This window comes from Erithacus rubecula (assembly GCF_903797595.1).
Source record: "Erithacus rubecula genome assembly, chromosome: 11".
NCBI classification, from domain to species: domain Eukaryota; kingdom Metazoa; phylum Chordata; class Aves; order Passeriformes; family Muscicapidae; genus Erithacus; species Erithacus rubecula.
The window spans coordinates 7,678,937-7,700,904 of record NC_136663.1 but is presented as its reverse complement, the minus strand read 5'-3'; the positions used below and the strand labels follow the sequence as shown (position 1 = coordinate 7,700,904).

At 43.8% G+C, this 21,968-nt stretch overlaps 1 protein-coding gene across 8 annotated transcripts in view; it reads left to right on the top strand.

The window, feature by feature from the left end:
• MCF2L2 (MCF.2 cell line derived transforming sequence-like 2) overlaps positions 1 to 21,968 on the top strand; it is a gene marked incomplete at its 5' end in the record, with an annotated part of 148,945 nt that overhangs the window by 11,260 nt on the left and 115,717 nt on the right. The window contains one exon of one of the 8 annotated variants that reach the window (XM_079314855.1): positions 10,346 to 10,487. The exons of the other annotated variants lie outside the window; for them this stretch is intronic. Within the exon in view, the coding sequence (XP_079170981.1) occupies positions 10,346 to 10,487 (142 nt within the window). Of the gene's footprint in view, positions 1 to 10,345; positions 10,488 to 21,968 lie in introns of those variants that run through there. 8 annotated transcript variants of the gene reach the window in all.

Sequence of the window (21,968 nt, the reverse complement as noted above, 5' to 3'; positions counted from 1 at the left end):
GCCCTGTGAGGAACAGAACTGGTTGGACAGAGCAAAGAGGAGCTTGTCAGTGATATTTTGTGCCCATTCTACCCCAATATCTGCAACAGCAGCTCTATACAGGCACACACTGCCAGCCTTGCTTTCTCCTTCAGAGCTAAGATGTCACCACCGTGCGAGGTTTTCCCAGTCCAGCATTGGAAGGCGAAATGATGCACAAGCAGCCACCCCCTGAATCCTCTTTCCAGTAGGGTAGCGGAGCAGGGCTGCTGCCTGGGGAAGGGGGGTGTGCCTGTGTTGGTGCCAGGAAGAAGCTGTGCCAGAGCAGCCTGCTCTGTCGCGGGGGAAAGGGCAGCAGAGGGCACAGCAGCACCGTTCGACACTGCGGTTTCCACTGCCCCAGACCCTCAAGGATAGGGCCAGACCCTTCTCGGATCCGGGCAGAGGAGCCTCTCTCCTTCAAGCCCCTTTTCCAAGAGATCCGATGGCACTGCCGGGTTTGGTACCTAGGAGCTGCTCCGTTCCTGGAGAGATCCAGGCGCTCCCAGCGCCGCCGGTTTGCGGAGGAGCCGCTGGAGGGCGCGGGATGGGAGAGCCGCTCCCGGCCCCAGGGGACCCGCTCCTGACCCAGGGGACCCGCTCCCGACCCAGGGGACCCGCTCCTGACCCAGGGGACCCGCTCCTGACCCAGGGGACCCGCTCCTGACCCAGGGGACCCGCTCCCGGCCCCAGGGGACCCGCTCCTGACCCAGGGGACCCGCTCCTCACCCAGGGGACCCGCTCCTCACCCAGGGGACCCGCTCCTGACCCAGGGGACCCGCTCCCGGCCCCAGGGGACCCGCTCCTGACCCAGGGGACCCGCTCCCGGACCAAGGGGACCCGCTCCCGGCCCCAGGGAACCCGCTCCTGACCCACGGGGACCCGCTCCTGACCCAGGGGACCCGCTCCTGACCCACGGGGACCCGCTCCCGGACCAAGGGGACCCGCTCCTGACCCAGGGGACCCGCTCCCGGCCCCAGGGGACCCGCTCCTGACCCAGGGGACCCGCTCCTGACCCACGGGGACCCGCTCCCGGACCAAGGGGACCCGCTCCCGGCCCCAGGGCACCCGCTCCTGACCCAGGGGACCCGCTCCTGACCCACGGGGACCCGCTCCTGACCCAGGGAACCCGCTCCTGACCCACGGGGACCCGCTCCTGACCCACGGGGACCCGCTCCCGGACCAAGGGGACCCGCTCCCGGGCCAAGCCCCGCAGAATCGGCGCATCTCTCCGCTCCTGCGGCAGCAGCATCAACATGCAAAGTACCGTCAGCACTTAATTCGGAGAGAACCGAGGTCACCAACGATAAACAGCGGGATGGGGGCTGAACCTTTGCAAACGGGGTTTCTAAGTTCTTTATTTAAGCTTTTCATCCAAACTGGGTTATACTATAGGAGGGCATCACTTGACTACATGGATGCTGTTCTTGATCTTTTTAGGAACAATACTTTAAGTTTCACATAAAATCCATTTTCCTTTTTAGGAATAAACACATCTGTGTATTTTAATCTGTGGAAAATATAGAAAAGCCCAACCTTACAACATCTTCTCTTTCAAATGAGCAAATGTGAGAATCTGTAGAAATTTTGATAACTTGATTAAAAACTACAGTAGTTATTAAAGTCTTAAACATCTGCCAGCAAATATAAAGCTAGGAATATACCTTACAGAAAAATAAGACTTGCATTAATGTGCTCATTCTCAGCCCCCAGAGAGCTATCCTAAAGTACTTGAGCAAAGATGGAGACATTCAAATGAGATATCAGGTCTAAATTAATGTAGCAAGTCTAAACTGCAGGTCAAGAACAGCAGAGAAACCACCTGGAAACAGCATCACCCACAGGATAAGGGGAAGGGAGTGGGGACCGTCCTAAATGCAGGGATGTCAATGGAGCTGAAGCATTGGGTAGAGGGTGTGTTGGTGGAAGCCTCAGGTGAGAATGCCCTGGCACTTCAGGCTGAAAGGTGTACTCAGGACTCTGACTCCACGCTGCTGCCAAATGCAAAATATTTTCTCAACAGAGCTCATGTGCTCTAAAATACCTGTCATATCCAGTGCCAGTGCTGATATTTGGAATCAGTCACTGAGCCTGATTTTAAAACTCCTTGTTAGTGTTTTGTTTTTATTTTACCCAATTAGTTCGTTCTTAGTTTCAGTCCAGCAAACTTCACTATGAGACCTCCTGACCCTGAATGTGTGCATAGTAATAATTAGACTGATACAGACAGTGCTGCAAAATCTTAATGAGCAAAATTCTATTTTAAATTCAATGTTGGTAAGATGGTTATATCTACAAATGATATAAAATAACACTGAGAAAGCTTCTAAGTGCCATGCTTAAGGCTACAACTAAGAAAGGGATATTTCTTACTGTGTTAGTAGATATTTCTTTATTTTCTTGCTTTACTGCAGTAATTGCAATTGATCTTAGACAAACTGTATGAATACCTTGGGATTCAGTTCCCAGCTGAAGAATTTTTTCCTTATGCTTCATTATTTGTATTGAGATTTTAAATTTCACCGATGAATTATTACAGTGCTTCTGATGCAATTAAAATATTGGGGTTTTTTAGTTTGTTTTACAATTGATTGCTATTCTTGAAGCAAGTATATTTAAACAAGAAACAAGAAAATATTGTGTAGAATTATGTGCATTTATACTGCAGAGGAGCAGGAAAAAGTGGTTAAAGAGAAAGTGAAATTATTGTTAAACCAATTCAAAGGGCTCTCAAGCCAGTGGTAGATTTGTGGATATATGCTTTAAGCATACTCCTCACAATTTTTAGGCTTTTGTGGGGTAAAACTTTAGGGGAAATTATTCTTCCCCCACGAGCTTTCTTCTAATAGCTCTCAGATGCATACTCAAATACATTTAAGCAAAAATATTCTTCTTAAACTGTATCCTCTTATTGGCAATTAGAAAGGAAATAGTCTATTTCATGGGAGTAGCAATTTCTCTGTAGTGCTAGAGTGCTCAGCTGAGATTCACTGGAGAAGTACAAAGCAGTATTTAGTGCTACATGCCATGAAGTGAACTTATGCCTACTCGGACTAAGGTCCATAAACGGATGTAGGATTTAGATACATTTTATTGAGTTAATCTTTGCTGGTCAGCAGAAAGCATTTGTAATGAGGATTCCTGACAGAGTAAAGAGCAATTTCTTATCTCACCAGAACACTGCACCACTCAGCTTTAGGCAATTTAAGTCCATGGTGGTGTTGAAGTCTGTCCTTATTTCATGTGGGCTGGTGGTTTAACCCTGTGCAGACAGCACTCAGCACTTCCCAGCATGTGAAGGTTGCATGTGGAACACTTGGGGTTGACAGGGAAGGTCACAATATTAGTGGAATGTTGCAGAGAAACCCTTGAGCTGCTTCTTGTAGGAAAAGTTCAGTCAGGTGCAGTTCTATACTCTTTCTGCACCCAAAGCTGATTTACAGATGTCTTTTTTTACTCTGTGGGCATACTTGTGTGTTAATATAGATCCATGAATAATTTTAGTCTTGTTATGAAAGGAAATGAGGCTTTCATGCTCATACTTTTTCTATCCCAGCTGGCCCTTTTCCATATAATTTTAGCAGCTCTTGCCTGGTTTTGACAAAGGATTGAAACTCTTGATTTCCTGTCTATCCTATTTACATATTCGAGATTGGGTGTGGTGACAAAACCCAGTAATTGTGCTGGCTAAGGAGGAGAGGGAGAGGACTGGGGGTGTGATTGTGTGTGGTAACATCTTGCCTTGCAGTGCCTGGTGTGTGATGTAGTGCTGCAGGTGGGGAGAGGTGAAGGAAGTGCACAATGCACATGCTAGCAAATTATCCATGTCCATATCAATACCTTTATTTTCCAGCTTCACACTAGGCTTTGATGTGACTTGGGAAATCACCCAGTAGATTGTGCCTTTCTAGAACCCAAAATCTGTTACAGCTGATGATTTAGAGACAAAGCTGGGGTGGGTAAACTGGGCAGAGCATGGTACAGGAGTTCAGGCTGTGGGTGGACATGAGGAAGGAACAGCTCTGCAATGTAATGCACTGAGTGGGACAAATTCCTGCTACCTGGGTGTAGGTGTGTGCAAACATCCAGCTGCCCTGTGTGGCTGCACTTGTGGATGCACACAGGAGAGTGTTCCAGCCTCTCATTTGCTGCTGCTCAGCACAGAGAAACATCTGTGTGGGCAGGTCCTTCAGGACAAATCTCTGGTTTCTGGCAGCAGTCCTTGCCTGAGGGGAAAAAAAGGTGTACTCCAGAGAAGAGAGAATAACTCCTCTTTGATTTTTATCCTCAGTTCCCTAGATAAACACAAACCCTGCCCTGGGGATGTTAAAGGAGTATGTTTGATGTGCATCTGCCAGCTGAGAGCCCAGTCAGGCAAAGCAGTGTCTAGGAAAGTCTCTACAAGAGCTTCTTTTTCCTTGTGGGCTGCACAGAGTAGCTGAGTGAACCTTAGTGCACAGACAGACAAAAAGGGAAAAATCAATAGTCCCTAAGGCCCAATCTCCTACCCCTTGTGGTAACTGGTGTTGAGTGCTTGAGAGATGGCAAGAAAATATTGGAAAGGCCTTTACTGTAGTTTGTAATGTGAGAAGCTCTTTCTTCCTGTTCAGCTAACATTTGGCATGTGTCCAAAAGCCTGGAGTATCAACAGCCCTTATGATGCTCACAGAGGCTATTTTTATCTCTGTGTCTTTCTGGTTCTTCTTTATGTGTTTCGAGTTATGAATTGCAAGCAAAAAAAAAAAAAAAAACAAAACAAAAAAAAACCCCAAAAACAACTGTTTCCATCAGGGAATGAGCACAGCTGCTCCTCAGGGAAGGAGGCTGTCCTGGTGGTCTTGGCTGCTCCCAGCAGCTGTTCCACGCTGGAAGCTCTCCAGAGGTTCCCTGCAGGGAGGAAAAGGTTAAGGAGAAAGAAAGGGGATTAGTGTAGTGAATTCAGTGTAGTGCTCTGGATGACATCAAGGATCAGGGTTACCATACCCTAGAGGTGTCTCAGTGTGTCAGTGGCAGAGTACAGAGAGGAGAAAATATATTCCCTTCTTAACATCCAGAGTCTGTCCTTTCCAGCTGCCGTGGTGCTGCTGGAGGGCCATGAACACAAAGGCTGTGCCTGTGCACTGCAGTGCACTGGTGATATGGTTTAGGAGTTGGAGAATGGGGATATGATATGCCTGATCTTATAGATCACAATCTTCTCTCTGTTACCCAGTGTCTCACTCAATTGTTTCTTTTGCGTTTACTTAAAGTCATTCCCATGACTTTAAGCCAAGAGCCATTTATGTTTTGGGTAGATTACTCAGAAAGGCTCTTGATCTCACTTAGGTCTGTAAGCATTTTCATGATCAAGATGGAATAACTTTGCATCCAAGCCTAAAACCTGAATGTAGCTACTCTTTACCCCTGTGCCAAATACACACTGGTAAGTCTGGGATCTGTTGGTTAACTTGCCAAGCAGGAGAGAAATGCCTTCTGTTCTGATCTGCTCTTAGTTGCAGAGATCAAGAGAAGCCAGGTAAGATAAACCCTACAGGTGCAGCAGCAATTTGTGCCCACAGCTTGGTCTGTGAAGATTCTGCTTGTCTCTTGATCTCCTGAGAATCTTATCTAATCCACCAGTGAAGTCACTGACTTGGGGGTTTCTTTTTGTCTCCGTTTTTGTTGGTTTGGGATTTTTTTTCTTTTTTTTAATGGTGGTAATGGTCCTTGAATTACCCTGATGTCTTCACAGCTTTGAGATGACAACAAAGTTCTTTGGCTGAGGTTGTCCTTTGATCACTACTCACTCCTGCTTTTGGCAGCTTGCGTGGGAGTTCATGTGCGTAAACAGTGGCAGAATTGTTGTTTCCCTCTGCTGAAGGTGACCAAAAATGTTTTGCTTGTCCGTTAAGAAATCACTTTAAGCAGATCAATGTAATGAGATTCTGAAGCCATATGGCACTGGAATTAGTGCCTTCTAGTGCAGGAACTGCATGTTTCAATTGCAACAGTGCTGTACGCTACAGGGAATTGAAAGGACAGAGATGTTGTTTCCTCTACTTGTTCCTTTAACTCCTTGGGGTTTAAAACAATGCCTGGGATGTAGCCCTTTATTAAAAAAGGAGGGAGAGGAAGTCCTGGTCTGCTTTTTATTAGTTGCAAGAAAATGAATGAAAGTTAATAAAAAAGACTAGTTTCTATTTCCTAGCTGAACACTGGAATGGATGCTACCTGTCACAGCAACAAGAGTGCTCTGAAAATAAACCTTTGTGTCAAACTACTGAACTGCCTCATGACTTATGAGATTCGTGATCTGGGAGATGGGAAGGCAGAAGGAAGGTTATTGAGATATATGTAAAATGAAAATGTGTTTCAGCATAGCTATGAAAGATTAGTTCAAACATCAGATAAAATATCATGAAATAGGAAAATGTGAAGCTGAGGTTTCAGGGAAGAAATATAGACTATTTTCTTAGCTTCTGTGTGTATCAGTCTTTATAGTGGCATTGGATTTAGATCACATATTTCTTAGATTGTGGAATACTACATATGTAGGTGGCAGGAGCTGCTGGTCTTCATGAACAAGTAAGATACATTTTGTTGTTGGGTTTTTATGTTTTGTTGTTTCAAAATGTTGGTGGATAAGAGAGGTAATTATTTCAGTCTCTTCTACACTATACTTTCTTAATGGTTCTTACAAGACTCTAAAGGAAAAGCGACACTTATTTCCCCTCAATTGCTTTAATGGCTGTGTGGGGTAAGTTGCAAACAATGAGTGTTTTAGAGTGTTTTGTAGCTGCCTCATTTACACATGCAGCAGAAGCAAACTTCTCTTCCTCCTTCCTCTGACACATAAATGCTGTTCCCAAACTCAAATCTTGAATCTTCACAAGAAATTATGTCCCTTGGGCTCTGCATCATTGAGATCCAATGCGTTTGTTGCATGTTTTGTGATTAACAGTTGTACCAACCATGACAACACTGCATTTTGAGGGAGAAGCATCTTTTTTTCACGAGAAGATATATGGGACTTAAATGCATTTAACTGAGTTGACTTTAAATTTGTTGCCATCCTCTGGCCACACAGTCATGACAACAAGTACTTTCCAGCAAGCATAAATTCCAAGGTGAACTGGTATTTCTAATGAAACTAGGAACTAGTGAAGTCCTGCAGGCTCTTTTGGGTAAAGGTATCTGGGGGTATTTGGGTTGTGCAGTGTTTTTTGGTTTTTTTCTTTCTTTATTTTTGTTGTGTGTTTTGTGTTTTTAATTTTTAATTTCTGATGACACTTTCTTACATTTATTTACTTGCTTATTCATTGTCAGACCAACCCCGATTATGTTGCTAGGCAATGCTGGCAATTCATGATCAGAAAATATCCTCCTCCTTAGATTTTCCAAACATTTTGCTATGGTTGTTTGGAGCAATGAGAAAGTAATGCCCTTCCATTCTGTGTTATTATGGAGAAGACCCAGGGAAACATGCCTACCATTTTCTGTACCTGTTCCCTGCACTACAACCTTCTGCACACAAAGAGCAGTAACTTGCTTTCAGACTCATACCTTTCAGCTATAATGGAGGAAATTTGTGATTTCCCCATCATCCACACTGTGTGTGGATAACATGTTTCATAAAAGAATTTCTGCAAGGCAGCCCTTTCTGCAGCTCCTGTGCAGATACAGCCAGTACAGAAAAGGTCATTTGTGTGGTAGGAAACAGGGCAGATCTCAGTGCTCCCATGTCAGATTTTCCATATGTGTCAGAAGCTAGCCCAGCTTGTGAATGGGACTGCAATGAAACTTACTGTAGAGCAAACAGATTCTTCTGTCCATCCATCCCAGCCCTTGCATCACAGCACTCAGTCCCTGAGGTGACCCTTAAGTGCCATGTTGCTAAATGTGTAGCAGCTGCAGCCAGCTTATTTTTGGGTCTGGAGCTGGGTGATAGCAGTGGTACCCCAGGGAGCAGAAGTTTGTATTTAGCATTGTAATGAATCAGGCTTTCCTGGGGAAAGACTGGGAAATTATTTTGGATCATTTCTGTTTTGTGTGCTGTGTGGCTACCTGTGCTTCCAAACCTTACACTTAAGGCAGATTTCTTCTTGCATCCACTTCCAGCATCAAATCTCCCCCTTGGAATGCAGCATATTGCAGATCCTTCTGTTTCTAAGTCATGTGGATACCAGTGGGCAACAGCATACACAAGGGAGGGTGGCAGACAGAAATCTATTGCCACAAATGCTGGATTCTCCCTCATTGTCCATGTGGAGGGTTGAAGTGCAATTATTCTGTGTATGTCAGACATGAATATATTGTCAGAAAAGTTTATTTGCCAAGGTATATCATGTTTGTCTGTGTAAGGAAGGACATCTTGAGCCCCTGTAATGAAAGAAAAGAGGGAAGAAATATTTAAAGATAAAAGTGCAGGGTTGTATTTCTAGTTTTCTTATCTTATCATGACAGTTTTCTAAAAGTATTTCTACCTTCTGTGCCACTGCTCTCCCTATCTGTAAAATATTGCTGTCCCCTAGGGATTTCTCTATGGAGGCTCTAATAAATATTTTACAAATGCTGATGAATCACGTTATTCAGCAGCAGAGTACCTCAGTGTTCTCACTTTGCAGACAGGGTTTTGGCAAAGGCAAAGAACAGGAGAGTGAGCAACTTAATGCCACATAGCAAATTTGGAGGTGAAGGTAGTAAAATCTTTTAGCTTTAAGAGTGGAAATGTCCTTTATAGCTTCATTTCATCAAAAGAAGAGGTTCTGAGATTCAGTTCTCAAGTCTGGTACCTGTTTGACAGCATGACCAGTTTGTGTGTGCTGGGTTAGGAAGCTTAAACATCTCTCCATGTGTGCCTGAGGCAACAGAGCTGGCCAGGGAGAAGCTGCAAGTTCGTGGAATGGGAAAGAAGTAGGGGTGGGTGAGTTGACTTCTGTATATTTCAGCTTACAGACATTCAATGCAGTCCAGCCAATTATTCAGCATTTTAGTAATGGCACCATAGGAGGCTTTTTTTCTTCTGGACATCTTTGTCCCCTCTGGGTTGTTCTCTGATTTGATTAGTTAGTCTTCTGCTTTCCCACTCCACATCTAGGGATCAGCTGTGATCTGAGCAGGCCACAAGCTGAACAGCACTGGATGTTCTGGCACTAAGTAAAGTGCCAACAGGTGTTAGTGACTGAGGCAGAGGAAGGCAAAGGTTCTCAACCTGTGTGTAAGATCCTTGCAGGAAACTCTTTCTGTGCTCAGGTCACTGCAGTTGAGCTCTGGGTGGCAGCTCAGCCCTGATTCATTGGGCTCTCATTGTACTCTTTGCACTGTCACCAGTGCTGGCCTTGTGCCTGTTATGCATCTCCTGTGCAGTCCCCTGCTGATCCTAGGGAAAGCTCCTTTAGAATTCACTGTACCACGACTGAGTGCTCTCTGCACTCAGGTCCCTGAGAACTAGTTTCTTCATAAGGCTCTCTCTCTAACCAGTGAGTTGTGTTATGGTAATTGTTAAAAGGGGAAAAAAGCCAGCTTAAAGATCCAGTCCCTTCCAAGGGGGATTTCTAAATGGATGTTTCAAATATCTGAGTTTGGTGTCTTAACTGATGGATTCAACTTCTTTGTTTAATAAAATTAGCTGGGGGGTTGCACAGCTAGCAGAGCATGTCTGCCAGCAATATTTCCCTTGTCCTCCATTTGCTACTCTGCTCATTTTGATTATCAGATCTTATGAGCAGGGACTGTGCACAGCAGCAGAGGGCTTTTCTGTACAGTTGCAGCCTCCCAGTGCCACTGCCAGACGTGTGAGTAATTGGTTGAGCAGCTCTGCAGAGCAGTCTCCTTGCACCGTCCAAGCTGAAATGCAGAAGTAAAAAAATTCATTCTCAGAGATGAAGAATCACAAAATCATAAGCCTGAAAGGGATCAAAAATCATGAAGAAAAACCTTTTCTCAAGGAAAAATTCTTTGCGAACATATCTGGCATGCTCATTAAGAGTAATTCTGTGATCTTGCAATGTGCTTCTGGGATCTTCTCTCTTCATTGTTGCTTATAAGACAGCTTTAAATTAATGATAAGGAGGCCATTCAGGGCATGGGCTGTGCTGAGGTTCACAGCTTTCATTCTGAATGAGAGATTAAAGTAAACTGATATTGAAAGCAAGGAGGGAGAAACGAATACAGTCAGTAAGCCTATAAAAGTCTTAGCCAATTGCAATAGTGAACATCCTGCTGGAGAGGGTGACCTTGAATGAACTAAGTGGGATAAAGTCACCAGGCTGGACTGACAGCTGAAGAATCAGGCTGGATTCCAGCTCCAGAGAGCAGATTCCTGACAAGAATCTCCTGAGCTGTGGCAATGGCTTCTCGGTGTCGGAAATGTGGACAACAGGTACCCAGGAATCTGCCTTTCACTGCTGTCCGGATAACAGAAGGAGAAATGAAATCTTATCATGATTTTATAGGAGGATGCATTAGACTGGAGCGCATGGCAAAGAAAGGTATGTGCAGCATCTTTAAACAAAATAGCATCTTCTCCTAGTGCATTGCATCCCCAGGCAATTTGTAAAAAGAGATTATATTCTTAATGCTTTCTCTGAGGAGTCAGTGATAATTAAAGGCAACTGGCTGAATTTGGGTGTTAACTCAGATGTGACTGCAGCATTTGACTTGGCTGTATATTTCTGGGATATTTGCAGTGATTTGACCTAAAGGAGGTTAAAATGAATGTTAGACTCATTCTGAAGAAATATTTATTTCATTCAGTGTTAGACACTGAGTTTTCTGTACATGTCAGGAGAAGGTATCTGTTATGCATGAAAAATCCTTTTAAAAAATAAAGGTAAAGAGCTGGAACAGTGGGTGTCGTGACCCAGCTGAGCCTGTCACCCTGTGTTCCTAAATTACAACGTAGAAGGCCAATATCTTCCTCTGTGTAAAGATTCTCGTTTCACTGCATTCAGAAAGTTGCACAATGGAGCATTTTGTGCTCTGTGTGAGTCAGCCCAGGTACAGGACAGTATTCCAATCCCGGGGGTTGCTAGTATAAGGTATTGTACTGGTGCCTAGTAATTTGTGCTAGCTGCATGCTAACTCTGGAGTGATATAGTTGAAATCTAGGCTGTTGACTGTCTATTCAGATATCAAGATTGCTGAATCATAGAATGCTTTTTCTCTGTGTCATTGAGAGGAAGATTTTTCAAAGAGCTCCCTTCCATTTGTGCTGTTAACTTTAATACTTAGTAAACCTCAAATCCAGAAATTTATAACATGTTCACTAGTGCATGATGATTCCCAAAAGCATGCAATATGATTATGCTTGGAAGTTAAATTGCTTATTATGATTTAATTAGCTCTTCAGCAAATAGAGTTGTATTTGATCTGGTAAATCGAGAATATTCTGTAGAAAAAGAGGTGGACCAGAAGCAGGGTATCTGCTGCAGCCACTGCTCACAAACTGGGGTTTGCAGATGCTTTCTTTAATAGGGCTCTAACACACAATGTCAGGGTTTGAAAACTGCAAAGCCAGTCCATTGTACCTCTGCTTCTGTGAGTGATCCATCCATGCTGATCTTTGGGCTCAGTGCCTACCTATGCATTGTTGTATTTGGCTGACCTTTCAGTAACACTGATGTTTCCAGTTGCACTCTTTGTCCTGAGGCATTCTGAGTTCAGCGCAGCAGGGCAGAAATGTCTGGTATCCAGTAAAAGACAGTGGAATTCACTGAAGTTCCTTCCTGAATGTTTGATCAGGTTGCTTATGGCTTTGTGGGCCTGTGGACCTGCTGGAGGCAGGGATCAGGCATCTGCTGCTCTTTTTCTTCCTGTAGTAGAGAGGGGAAGAGACTGGTAAGGGCTTTGCCATGGTTACTGTTCCCAGGGAAACACCTTCTCTGCCTCTCATGTTGAGAGACTACCTGGCACAATATATATATGGAAATCCCTTGGAAAATCATTTTCTTGCTAGAGAACAGGGTGCGTGTCAGATCATCCTGAGCCTGTTGTCATTTTGTGAAGCAGAAAACATCTTCGCTGCTTTAGTATTAAATTCTGCCAGTGAAGCTGCTGGAGGGGCAGAAGTTCAGTTATTGCTGAGGACAAGGTGCCTTCAGCCGCAGGTACTGGAGCTGTGTGAGTTGTGAGAACACACTGGGGCAGTTCTGTGTGTGGTGACAGTGTTGGAAGGGGGGCTAAAGAGCTGGCAAGGTGGCACAGTATTGTTCACAGCAACACTGCCTGGGTTATTTTCTCCTGGTCTGAGCTCACTCTGACCTTGTGTTAATCGTGGAGGGTTTTTTGGCCTGTATTTTCTTACCTGTAAAGTAGGAGTGGGAGTTACTGGCTTCCATAAAAAGTGGATCCTGATGATGTAGTTATGACTACTTCATATTACTTCTTTGATGACTAGACCACTTTCCCTTAGTTGTCTGTACTGCATAAACACAGAGGCAGAAAGATTATCTGTCCCAGAGAACTTGGATTCTGTGTGCTCCACCTACAAGCAAAGACTCAGCTTGACTTTCTCTGAACATAGTGGCAATGCAGGATCGCTGTGGCATGTTCTGACTTACCATCACTTTAGGGGGGGATCCTTTCTGCAGTTTAAAGATCAAGTTGGAGTGTTGCTGAGGTCCAATTGCCTGATGTTTACTCAGTACTTGAAGCACTCCAAAATATGGAACAATTTCCACCTTGTCCATCCCCAAGACACACATACAAACCATGCCTGTGGAGCCCTTTGAATACTCTGTGGCAATGTTATCTTGTGTATTAGATATAATAATGAGAAGAGCCAAGCCATTCCAGTTCCTGGATCATGCAATTTTCAAGGCTTTCTTTGAATCAAGGTGATTTGTTCTGATCAGTGGTTACAGGTGTGGTTGTTGTTCAGGTAAAGTGATAAAAATAGTGAATGCTCACAAAAATAAAGTGTTGCTGTGAGGGGCCAGCTGAAGGGCAGTTTTCTTTTGGCCACATGATGCCTGCTCAGAGCTCCACAGCCCTGGCTCCCTGCACCAGGCTATATGAGCTGCCTACAGTTGCTGAAGGGCCCTCTGAGCTCTGGTGTTCCAATGGTGCTATTTTGAATACCACTGTGTGACTGGGATCACAGCTCCAAGGTGCTGGTTATAGCACAGCTATGAGAACCAAAAGGAAGAAGTCCCCAGAAAGCCAGGCAGAGATGTGGCAGGGACTCCAGTCCAGGGCTAATCATTGTTGGGGTACCCTCAGTTCCTCACAAAACAGAAAGAAAAGCATGGCCTCTTGCCATGAAATACACTATTCTTGGGCAGTGGCTCACGTGTCTTTTCAGCATGGACCTGACTATTTATGTCACCTACCAGCTGGTGAGCATCTTTAATGCTTGAGGACATCTATTGCCAAACTGGCGCCTTTGTCCCCAGATGCTCCTAGTGAGCCTGTCTTGCTGTGATGCTCAAGGCCTCCAATGGGATCATACACCTAGGGGGGTTTTACATGGATGAATGGTCCTGTGCTGGCTGTGACTATGTCTCTGCATGCTGTGGAGCTTGGGGCTGCAAGCTGATTATATATTTTTAAGGGAATAAATGTGTGATTTTCATCTGCACTCAAGGCTGGTAGCTGCTTAAATCAGGGTAATGAATCTACAGACACTAAGGATATGCAGTCTATTACTGAGGCTTTTCAGGATTTCTCTGTTAGTGCAAAACCAGACACGAGGCTCCTCCAGTAGAATGGACCTGTCTGTTGTGCTAGCAGCATTTCTGCTCTTGTCCTCTGTAAGACAGAGGAATGCTGCAGTTTTGTGTGTCCAGCAATCATGGGGGCTTGTTCTCAGTCCTGTTGCTGTGTTTCTCTTACTGCTGGACTTGAAAACCAATTCTTCAGATCCATCTGCTCAGGGAGGAAAAGGGACTGAAGTACTGGAGCAGTTAAGGAATTATGGTACTGTCTCTGGAAGGAAATCACATCTGAAATGAATTGGGGATGAAATTTTTGGAGCTTCTCCACCTTTAGTAGTAAAATAAATGAGAAATGCTTTCCTTTTCCGAATGACTAACCTTTCCACAAAGGTGCTGGTTACTGGGGGAAGTGATTATTCGTGTGGAGACAAAAATCTGAAGGTGGAAGGTATTTCTAAATCCCTTGAGACTCAGTCACAGTGCCTCCTTGTGCATTGCTCAAAATTGTTCTGGTTCTATTTGCATTCAGTATTTCATCCTCCCTTTAGTAAAAAATGCTACCTAGGGGACCTGGGATAACTTTTTCAGCTGGCTCTCATTGCATATAAAATAGCTGAAATAAAATTCTGTTTTCCACAGAGGTTTTTCTGAGAAAAGATGATTATCTCAGATGCTTGTGATTCTTCTTACCCATTCCCATTCATAAGTAGTGTGCTCTGCTGTGGTTGAGAAATACTAAAACCCTGTTTACCTAATCAGAAAAGTTCAGACAGTTATGAGAGAAGCAGGGAGAGTACAGCTTGATTCTCATTTAAAAGAATTCTGAGAGAGATGTAGTACTGCAAAGATCAAGAGAACAAATTCTCAGAGGGCAAGTTACAGCAGAGGCCTTGTGGGTATTTATGTTTTTCCCTGTCTCCCATGATACCAGAACAAGAAACAACTCAGTGAAATGGAAAAGCATTAAACATGGATAGGCAGATTGCTATAATTGGAAATGTTTTGTTAACTTGTGGGACTTATTACCACAATATAATAGCCCACTTTGCTTTTTTTTTATTACCTAAATTGTAGTGTAAACTGTCTGGGGGAGAAGATCTCGGGGGAGAATGATGCTGAATATGCTGGGAGGTTGGAGAGTGCCTCACCCTGTTTATGCCCACAGAGCTTATTCTCCAAATTCAGCCAGTCCTTCTTCTTCAAGCCTCCCTTAAAACCCAATTCTTCTGTGCTAATGTATTGATTTTTTAATACAAATTGTGCTGCTGCTTTATTACCTGAATCTTGCTGCGGATTAGCTTGACCAGGGAGTTTTCTAAGACACAGACTTTCCTTCTTCACCACCTGCACATTATCTACTAGAAATACTTAGGATCAAGTATAAAGGAATGATAAATAAATGCTTGGTTGGAGCAGTGCAGCTATATATAAATATTTTGACTATGCTGAGTGTCTTTTTGCACAAATATGTGATCCTATTAGTTAATTCCATTTTTCAAGGGGAAAGAATATCCTCTAGGCTTTTACAACAGAGAAGAATTATTGACCAAGCTTTTTTTTACACCTTTTTCTAAGCTGGAATATCCCAGCATCTTTGTTTTGCACAGAGTCAATGCCTTATTTATATTCAGAACCTGCACCTATGAGTCATTAAACTGGGGATTGCTCAGTTTAGGCTACTTGTCTAAACTCCTGAGTCACTACCTTGAGACAGTGTGCTTCTGGGGGTGCCTCTGAGGAGTGAAGACCTGATTTTTAAATTGGGATGCTGTTAATTAGTAAAGTCATCACTTGCTAGTATTGGGAAAAGATGAGGTGAAATAGCAAGGGGTAAAGGGATACTGTGTTCCATTTTCCCTTGACTTTACCACTAGACTCAAGAAGTGACATCTGTCAGAGAATGGATTAAACTGGGGGCAACTAAAATTTTCAAGTCACAACCACAATAAAAATCAGTGGGCTGTAAGTCAAAGTGGGAGCTGTAAAACACAAGCCGTCCCTAGCAGAAACAGTGGATTTTCAGTTGCCTGAAGTCTTTAACATAAGATTAAAGAGCTTTCTAAAATGCTGGTTTAATCCAATTTCTATGAACATCTTGTGTGTTCAACAAGTCAAACACAATGAACCTAGTGGTCCTCTCTGGTCCTGCAGTGAAATAATCTGGGAGCATGATCTCTGAGCTAGAGTCATTTGGGTATGAGCCATTTCTTGTGATGCTTTTGGAGGCCCACACCCACATGTGTGAACACATGAATGTGTGGAGACAGATGCTGACATGGTGCAAGTTATTTCAATGAAACTGGGATGTATTGTAGCCAGAGAGGATCATGTCCTTGAAGATTTTTTTAAAGTAAAATTAAATATGTAATACTTTTGCTTCCCAGTGGCAAAAACTGAAACATCAGTATTACCATGTTCTGTGGGTTGTATGCTGGTAGGACAATATTTGGATAGTACAAAATACTGTTCTGCTGGCACAACTAAGCATTTTCAGTTTGGCAAAGGCATTTTGTCAATGCACACTGATATCACCTGTACTAATTACCCAAATGAAAAAATGTCTGATGTGTAAATTTAGCTAATGAAACTTAAAGTACTGTCTGAGGAGGATGTAGTGGTTTGAGAGGAATTTCTTGGTGCCGCTTCCATGGTGAGTTCATTCTTCTCCTCATATCCTGAATCCACATTAGGTTAGTAATTTACATTCCCTTGCAGAGTAGCATTTAACGTTATATCTCCATGGCTAGATCTGCTACTTCTGCAGCACCTCTACACAGAGGGTTAAAGTGCTTTTTAGCCTGTAATCATCTGGTATGTTTATCAGCCACTGGGATGGATGTGACACTTGTCTGTAACTCTGTGGAGCTTTTCCCTCTGTGCTCCCAGGGAGGCCAATCCCAGCAGGAAGGTGATGGATAGTGCTGGAAAATGCCTTGTGCACCCACACCTGGCTGGGGACACAGTTGTGCACAGCTCTGCTGCTGCCTTGGCTACCACAGGGCTGAGCTGGACTCAGTGGCAAGCAGGGCTGTGGTCTGCTCACTCTGCACAGGCAGAGCTGGAGGAGAAGCTCCCAGGAGAGCAAAACGTGTCTGGAATGGAGACAGATTTTGTACATTGGTTACACGTGGACACTTATACTGGTACAGGCAGCAGAGAGTAACATTGCACACCCACTACAGCTGGTGAATTCACTTGTTTGGCAGGCAGTGTAGGGGAGGCTGGGAAAGGAAGTGCATTATAAAATCCGTGCATCTTGCCACCCTCCTGATTTAACTTTATCCACCAAGTAGTGTCTGTCTGTAAAGCTACAGATGTCATAAGCTCTCCAGTGTATCTTGTACTAAGCATGGTGATGCTCTGCTTAGATCTGGCATTTATTTGTAACTACATGGAAAATCCTGTTATTTTTCCGATGCTATACTATAAGCATTGTCACAGTTTGTGTTAGTTAGCTGATGGGAGAAGGATGGAAATACTGGGTGTATTATCCTTAAGACAGATCCACTGTCCAGTAGCCTGTCTGTACAAAAAACTTTGGTCAGCTCTTCAATTTACAGCTGAGGAGCTGAAAACTGAGGTTGACTGATGGCCTGGATTCCTTACCCTGTGCTTCAATTTCTCTATCTGTAAAATGAATGACACTTGTCTTCTTGGAGCCTGAAGACACAGGACAAACAAAATATTATCATTACATTACACGTCCTAGGGGACAGCTACCTTAGCCTGGGTGTGATTTGTATTTAAAGCTACCGAGCTGCTGGGGGTTGTGGCAGTAAAGGGACAGTACATTTTATGAGTTAACCTAATGTTAATGTTGCTTCTCAGTATTGCTTCAGACTGCTGTAGGTGTGATATTGCCTTCATCACGTGTGCTCCTTTCATGAACTGAAAATTCTTGTCCCGAAGTATTAATTGAACTAAATATGTAAAAGTGATTACTCCCCTGCTCAAAACCCGAGGTCATGTTTTCTACCAAATTCAAATTCATAGGTCTCGTGCAGTCTTCTCCTTTGTCTTTAACTAACAGCGCTGTGTTCTGAGTGTGCCTTCGAGCGCTCCGAGACAGCTATTGTCGGCAGCACTGCTGGTTTCCCTTGGCCCTGAATACCCTACTATTTAAAGTTATTTTAATGAAAGCCCTTTCCATGCCTTAGTCTGAGCAAGTGAATCTGTTTCGTTGCTTGTTGGGCTGTACCGCTATTGTTTGTGCCAAGCTGTGAATGGCTCCAGAGTGTCCCTTTGGGGCGAGCTGTCCGGGCGGGACGGGGCAGCGGAACGCGGCGGGGCTGGCGCCTGGGCACGGTGCGAGGCAGAGCTCTCCGCTGGGGTTTGTTACTAAGCTCGTGCAGACTCCTCCAGGAGAGCCTCGGCTCTTGGGTGCACTGCTGTCTGGATCCAGGATTCCTGCACAGAGCGCTGCCTCTCTCCGTCCCTCCCTGCCCTTGGCTGGGGCTGCCGGGACGCCGGGCTGGGCACGGGCTCGTGAGTGCCTCAGGGGGCTCCGGGGGGCATCGCTCTCTGCCGTGTCGCTGCTTTTCCTGGTGGGCATCTGGGCTGAGCTGCTGGTGACAGCTTGGGGAAGGTTGCAGGGGGGTGGCTGGGAGCTCTCTTGGGCACAGAAATCGGCTGTGGGCGGTATTTGTCCCGGAGACACGCTCAGAGTGCTGCTGGCAGCAGTGGTGGCTGCTGTGGCTCACTGTTTGTCTCCAGTGACAGTAACCAGGGAAATATCTTTGGGTTAACTGGCCTCCGTTCAGCAGTGAGCAAGCAACCAGTCCTTCAGCTCCTGAGAGCAGAAATTATGTGATTAGGCTCTGAAATGAGTTCAGGGCAGAGCCAATGGCTAGAATTTTTCTAAGATGCAGTTTCAGCTATGAAACTGTCTTCTGGCAAGCTGGGGAGAAAGGAATGGAGTCTGCTGTACAGTCTGCTGTATTAGCTCAGTGTCCAGGCACTGTAGTGAACATATTTTAGCTTTGCAGTTTGCCACAAGTGGGTTTTGTTATTCATGATGGTTTTTAACACGACATTATGGAAATGTTCTTTTGTTTTATTCTATGAGCAGGAATTTGTGTTCTAGCAATCCAGCATTGTTGCGAAGGACAGATCTTGGGAAGATGAATTAACTTTGGCAAAAATCAGAATTTATCAAGAAGTTTTTACTACTGAGGCACTAGGCAAGAGACTGTCCCATGCTGCTATAAATCTGGGCTTATTTCTTGAATGCTGAGATTAGAACTTTGCCTTTAATGCCTTTTATTAGGGAAGTTTCAGTTTTGTGGATAGTAGGACGTAGCTCCTCCCACCAGGGGGTGGTCTGTGAAATCAAGCAATATCTTACTGAGCAAATGATGCGGTGCAGTGTGTTTCTTTAGATCTTTCCTGATTATGGATAATTCATAATGTAGGGTGAAGATTTGTTAATAATTTCTAGCAATCTCTTATGATTTTATGGAAGTATTATAGGAAGTATCTTCATAATAGGCTGGGATATGAAGTCACCTGAACTGGACAGTGGCGAGTGCTTTGAGAATTTTATATTAGTTTGTAAATTTAGCTTTTATTAACAGAGAATTCCTAGATATGTGCATAAATGTATGGTGTGTTCTCAGTCAGTAGTCATTGAAATCCTTGAAATGTGATTATAAGTATGCATTTATACACACCAATGCCTTTTCGCTGAATGTACCAACAGTAAATCAAAATGACAATTTACCTATGCAGAAGAAAGATTTTAATTTTTTTTTTAATTTACCAATCAATTTTAAGACTTCTTTTTAAAAAATAAACAAAAAAGTCTCCATCAAACGAGAACATCCAAAGATTGTGTTTGTAGCAGTGGTTAAATGGAAAAAGCAGTGAAATCTGTTTCTTCATCCAAGGAAGTGTATTCCAAAATATTTTGACATGGGCTTAGAAAGCTGACATAATGCCTAGAGGGCGCATTTCCATTTGAGAGGGCAAGATTTCAGTTTTTTTATTGAACAGCTCTACTTTCTTCCCCTTATAAGTCAACCACAGTAGTTTTCCTAATGTGATGTGCCTGCCTGTAAAAGCAATTTACTGAAATCTGTAACCCCTCCTGGAGCACAGGAAAACAGCCTGTAAACAGATCTGTGACCTCTCCACTCTTGTAATTTTATGCTAAAATGAGCATCAAATCTGGTAAATGAGATTAATTGAAAAATGCAGTGATCCAAATAATTTGAGCAGTCTTCCCTGAGAGACTTAAAATCAGCAGAAATATGCGCCTGCAGAGCCAGGCTCAGGTAAAGCTGTACCTCCATCATTAAGTTGCACAGAATGCCTTGGAAATATCAATCACAACTCAGTGTAACCACAGGAAAAAACTTCAGAGCTGATCTGCTGCATGACAGAAAATCACATCAGGCACCAGTTCAGCTTCTGCCCAGGTAGACACTGGGACTCACAAGTTTTTGAGCTCCTCAGAGGAAGGTGCATTTCTAACCTGTTATGGAGATTGTTTGGGCAAGTTTGTAAGGCAATTCCTTCCACACCATGGCTTCAATCTGTTCCCTTCTCAAGGGATTGGAACATGTTGGCAGTGCATCCCTCAAGACAGTCTTGCTCCTAATCTTGCTTCTCCAGATTTCTACTACCTTAGTGTACACAAAACTGGCTTGCTGTCACAACTAAAAATCCACCAGCTTAAACAGATACTTCCAAGCATGAACAAGGGTTACTTAAATATTTCAGAAGAATCTTCAGTCTTTGGAAGATGACTACCAAACCTTTCTGTGAAACTTGACTTTAATGAGACGAGAAATCGCATTTAAACAAATACTCTTTGTAGGTTTTATAATTGTGCTTGGTGAAAAATTGACCTGAAAGAAAAGTTGATTCCAGTCAGCTGTGCTTCATTTTGACTTTTGATCTTAGCTCACCTAAGTCTGATTCTCTCTTGGCAGGGGTAGTCCTGGCTTTGCCTCCCCTCCACCCCTCCTATACATTACCAGCACTTGTACCCTTCAAGCATCTTTGCAGAGAACTAACCCACATCAGAAGCAATCACTAAGGAAATAATTGCTTTACCTTATTTATAACAACTTTATTTCTGGCTTAGTTTTCAGTTGACTCAACATGGGTTAGCAAAAAAGAGGTGGCAGGGATGTGTATAAGAAAAAGGATGGGATTTCCTTTCTGTTTATAGCTGGATTTTTAGTTCCTCTTTAGACAATCTGTAGCACAGCAGCTTGTTCAGTAACTGACCTCGCTGTTTGTCTGCCTGGGCTGAGAGAATAAACAAATCTTTTCAGAAAGTAAACAAGGGGCACAAATGGTGAGAAAAAAAATTATAAATTTAAACAAATGGAATCCAAACTAAGAAATTCTTTCTCCGATGTAATAACCTTGAAGTTCTTTTTGACCTTCAGAAAGGGAAATGTTTTGCTTAAGGACTTGAACTGGGAATTCTGACGGGACTGAATATTTTCAAATCCTTTAGCCTGCTTAAACCTTATCAGTGAAACGTGCAAATTTGTTTCCTTAGTGTGTTTAATTCTTGAAATCTAACTTAGCTCTGCTAGACTTTGCTGTTGCTGGTGGCAAGCAAAGCAGGCTCAGGACCTGGGAGAAGTTCTGAACTGTAGGAATTCTGCAACTTTCAAACTCTGGATTTGCCTTTTGGTACTTTTTAAGGAGCATAAGAACACATAACGTGAGGTATCCTTTCATGTTCTTGAAATATCTGGCCTCATGCTTAACCTGTCCAACCCTTTTCTATCACATCAACTATCTGATTTTTCTCCAAACAATTATGAAAGCTCTGAGCATAACTTTTGCCAGAGCTTGCACTAAGTAGAAGTAGGCTGATGTACTCTACAACTTTAGAGAATATTTTCTTTCACTCCCAGCTGTCTTCCTTCCCTGTGAATTACATATTAGGCTGTCATTAAGAAGAGATGAATTTTGCTCTGGAAATTTGTAACCCATTATTCCAAGAGCAGTGACCTCAGATGGGGGATTGAAGCCATCCTCTCCTGCAATCTGCAGAAGGCTGGGCAGTTGTGGCCTTCAGCCACTTAAAGAAGCCCCAGTGTCCTGTTGTGGCCTTTAGTTGTCCTTGGTGGACAGCAGGCACTGCTGTGCCAATCTGCCCAGTGCAGTCCAGCCCCTCACTCCAGCAGGTCACCTTCCCAGCACTGTTGGGAACAATTAGCTGCCATAACTGGTTTGTGTCTACTCAGAGAAGAGAGGGAAGAGCAAGAGGATATTCTTCATTGCTTTTAATCCTCTGCTGTTGGTGCAGCTCCTCCAGAGCTGCTGTGGGAGCACATACAGCTGGGTGAGACA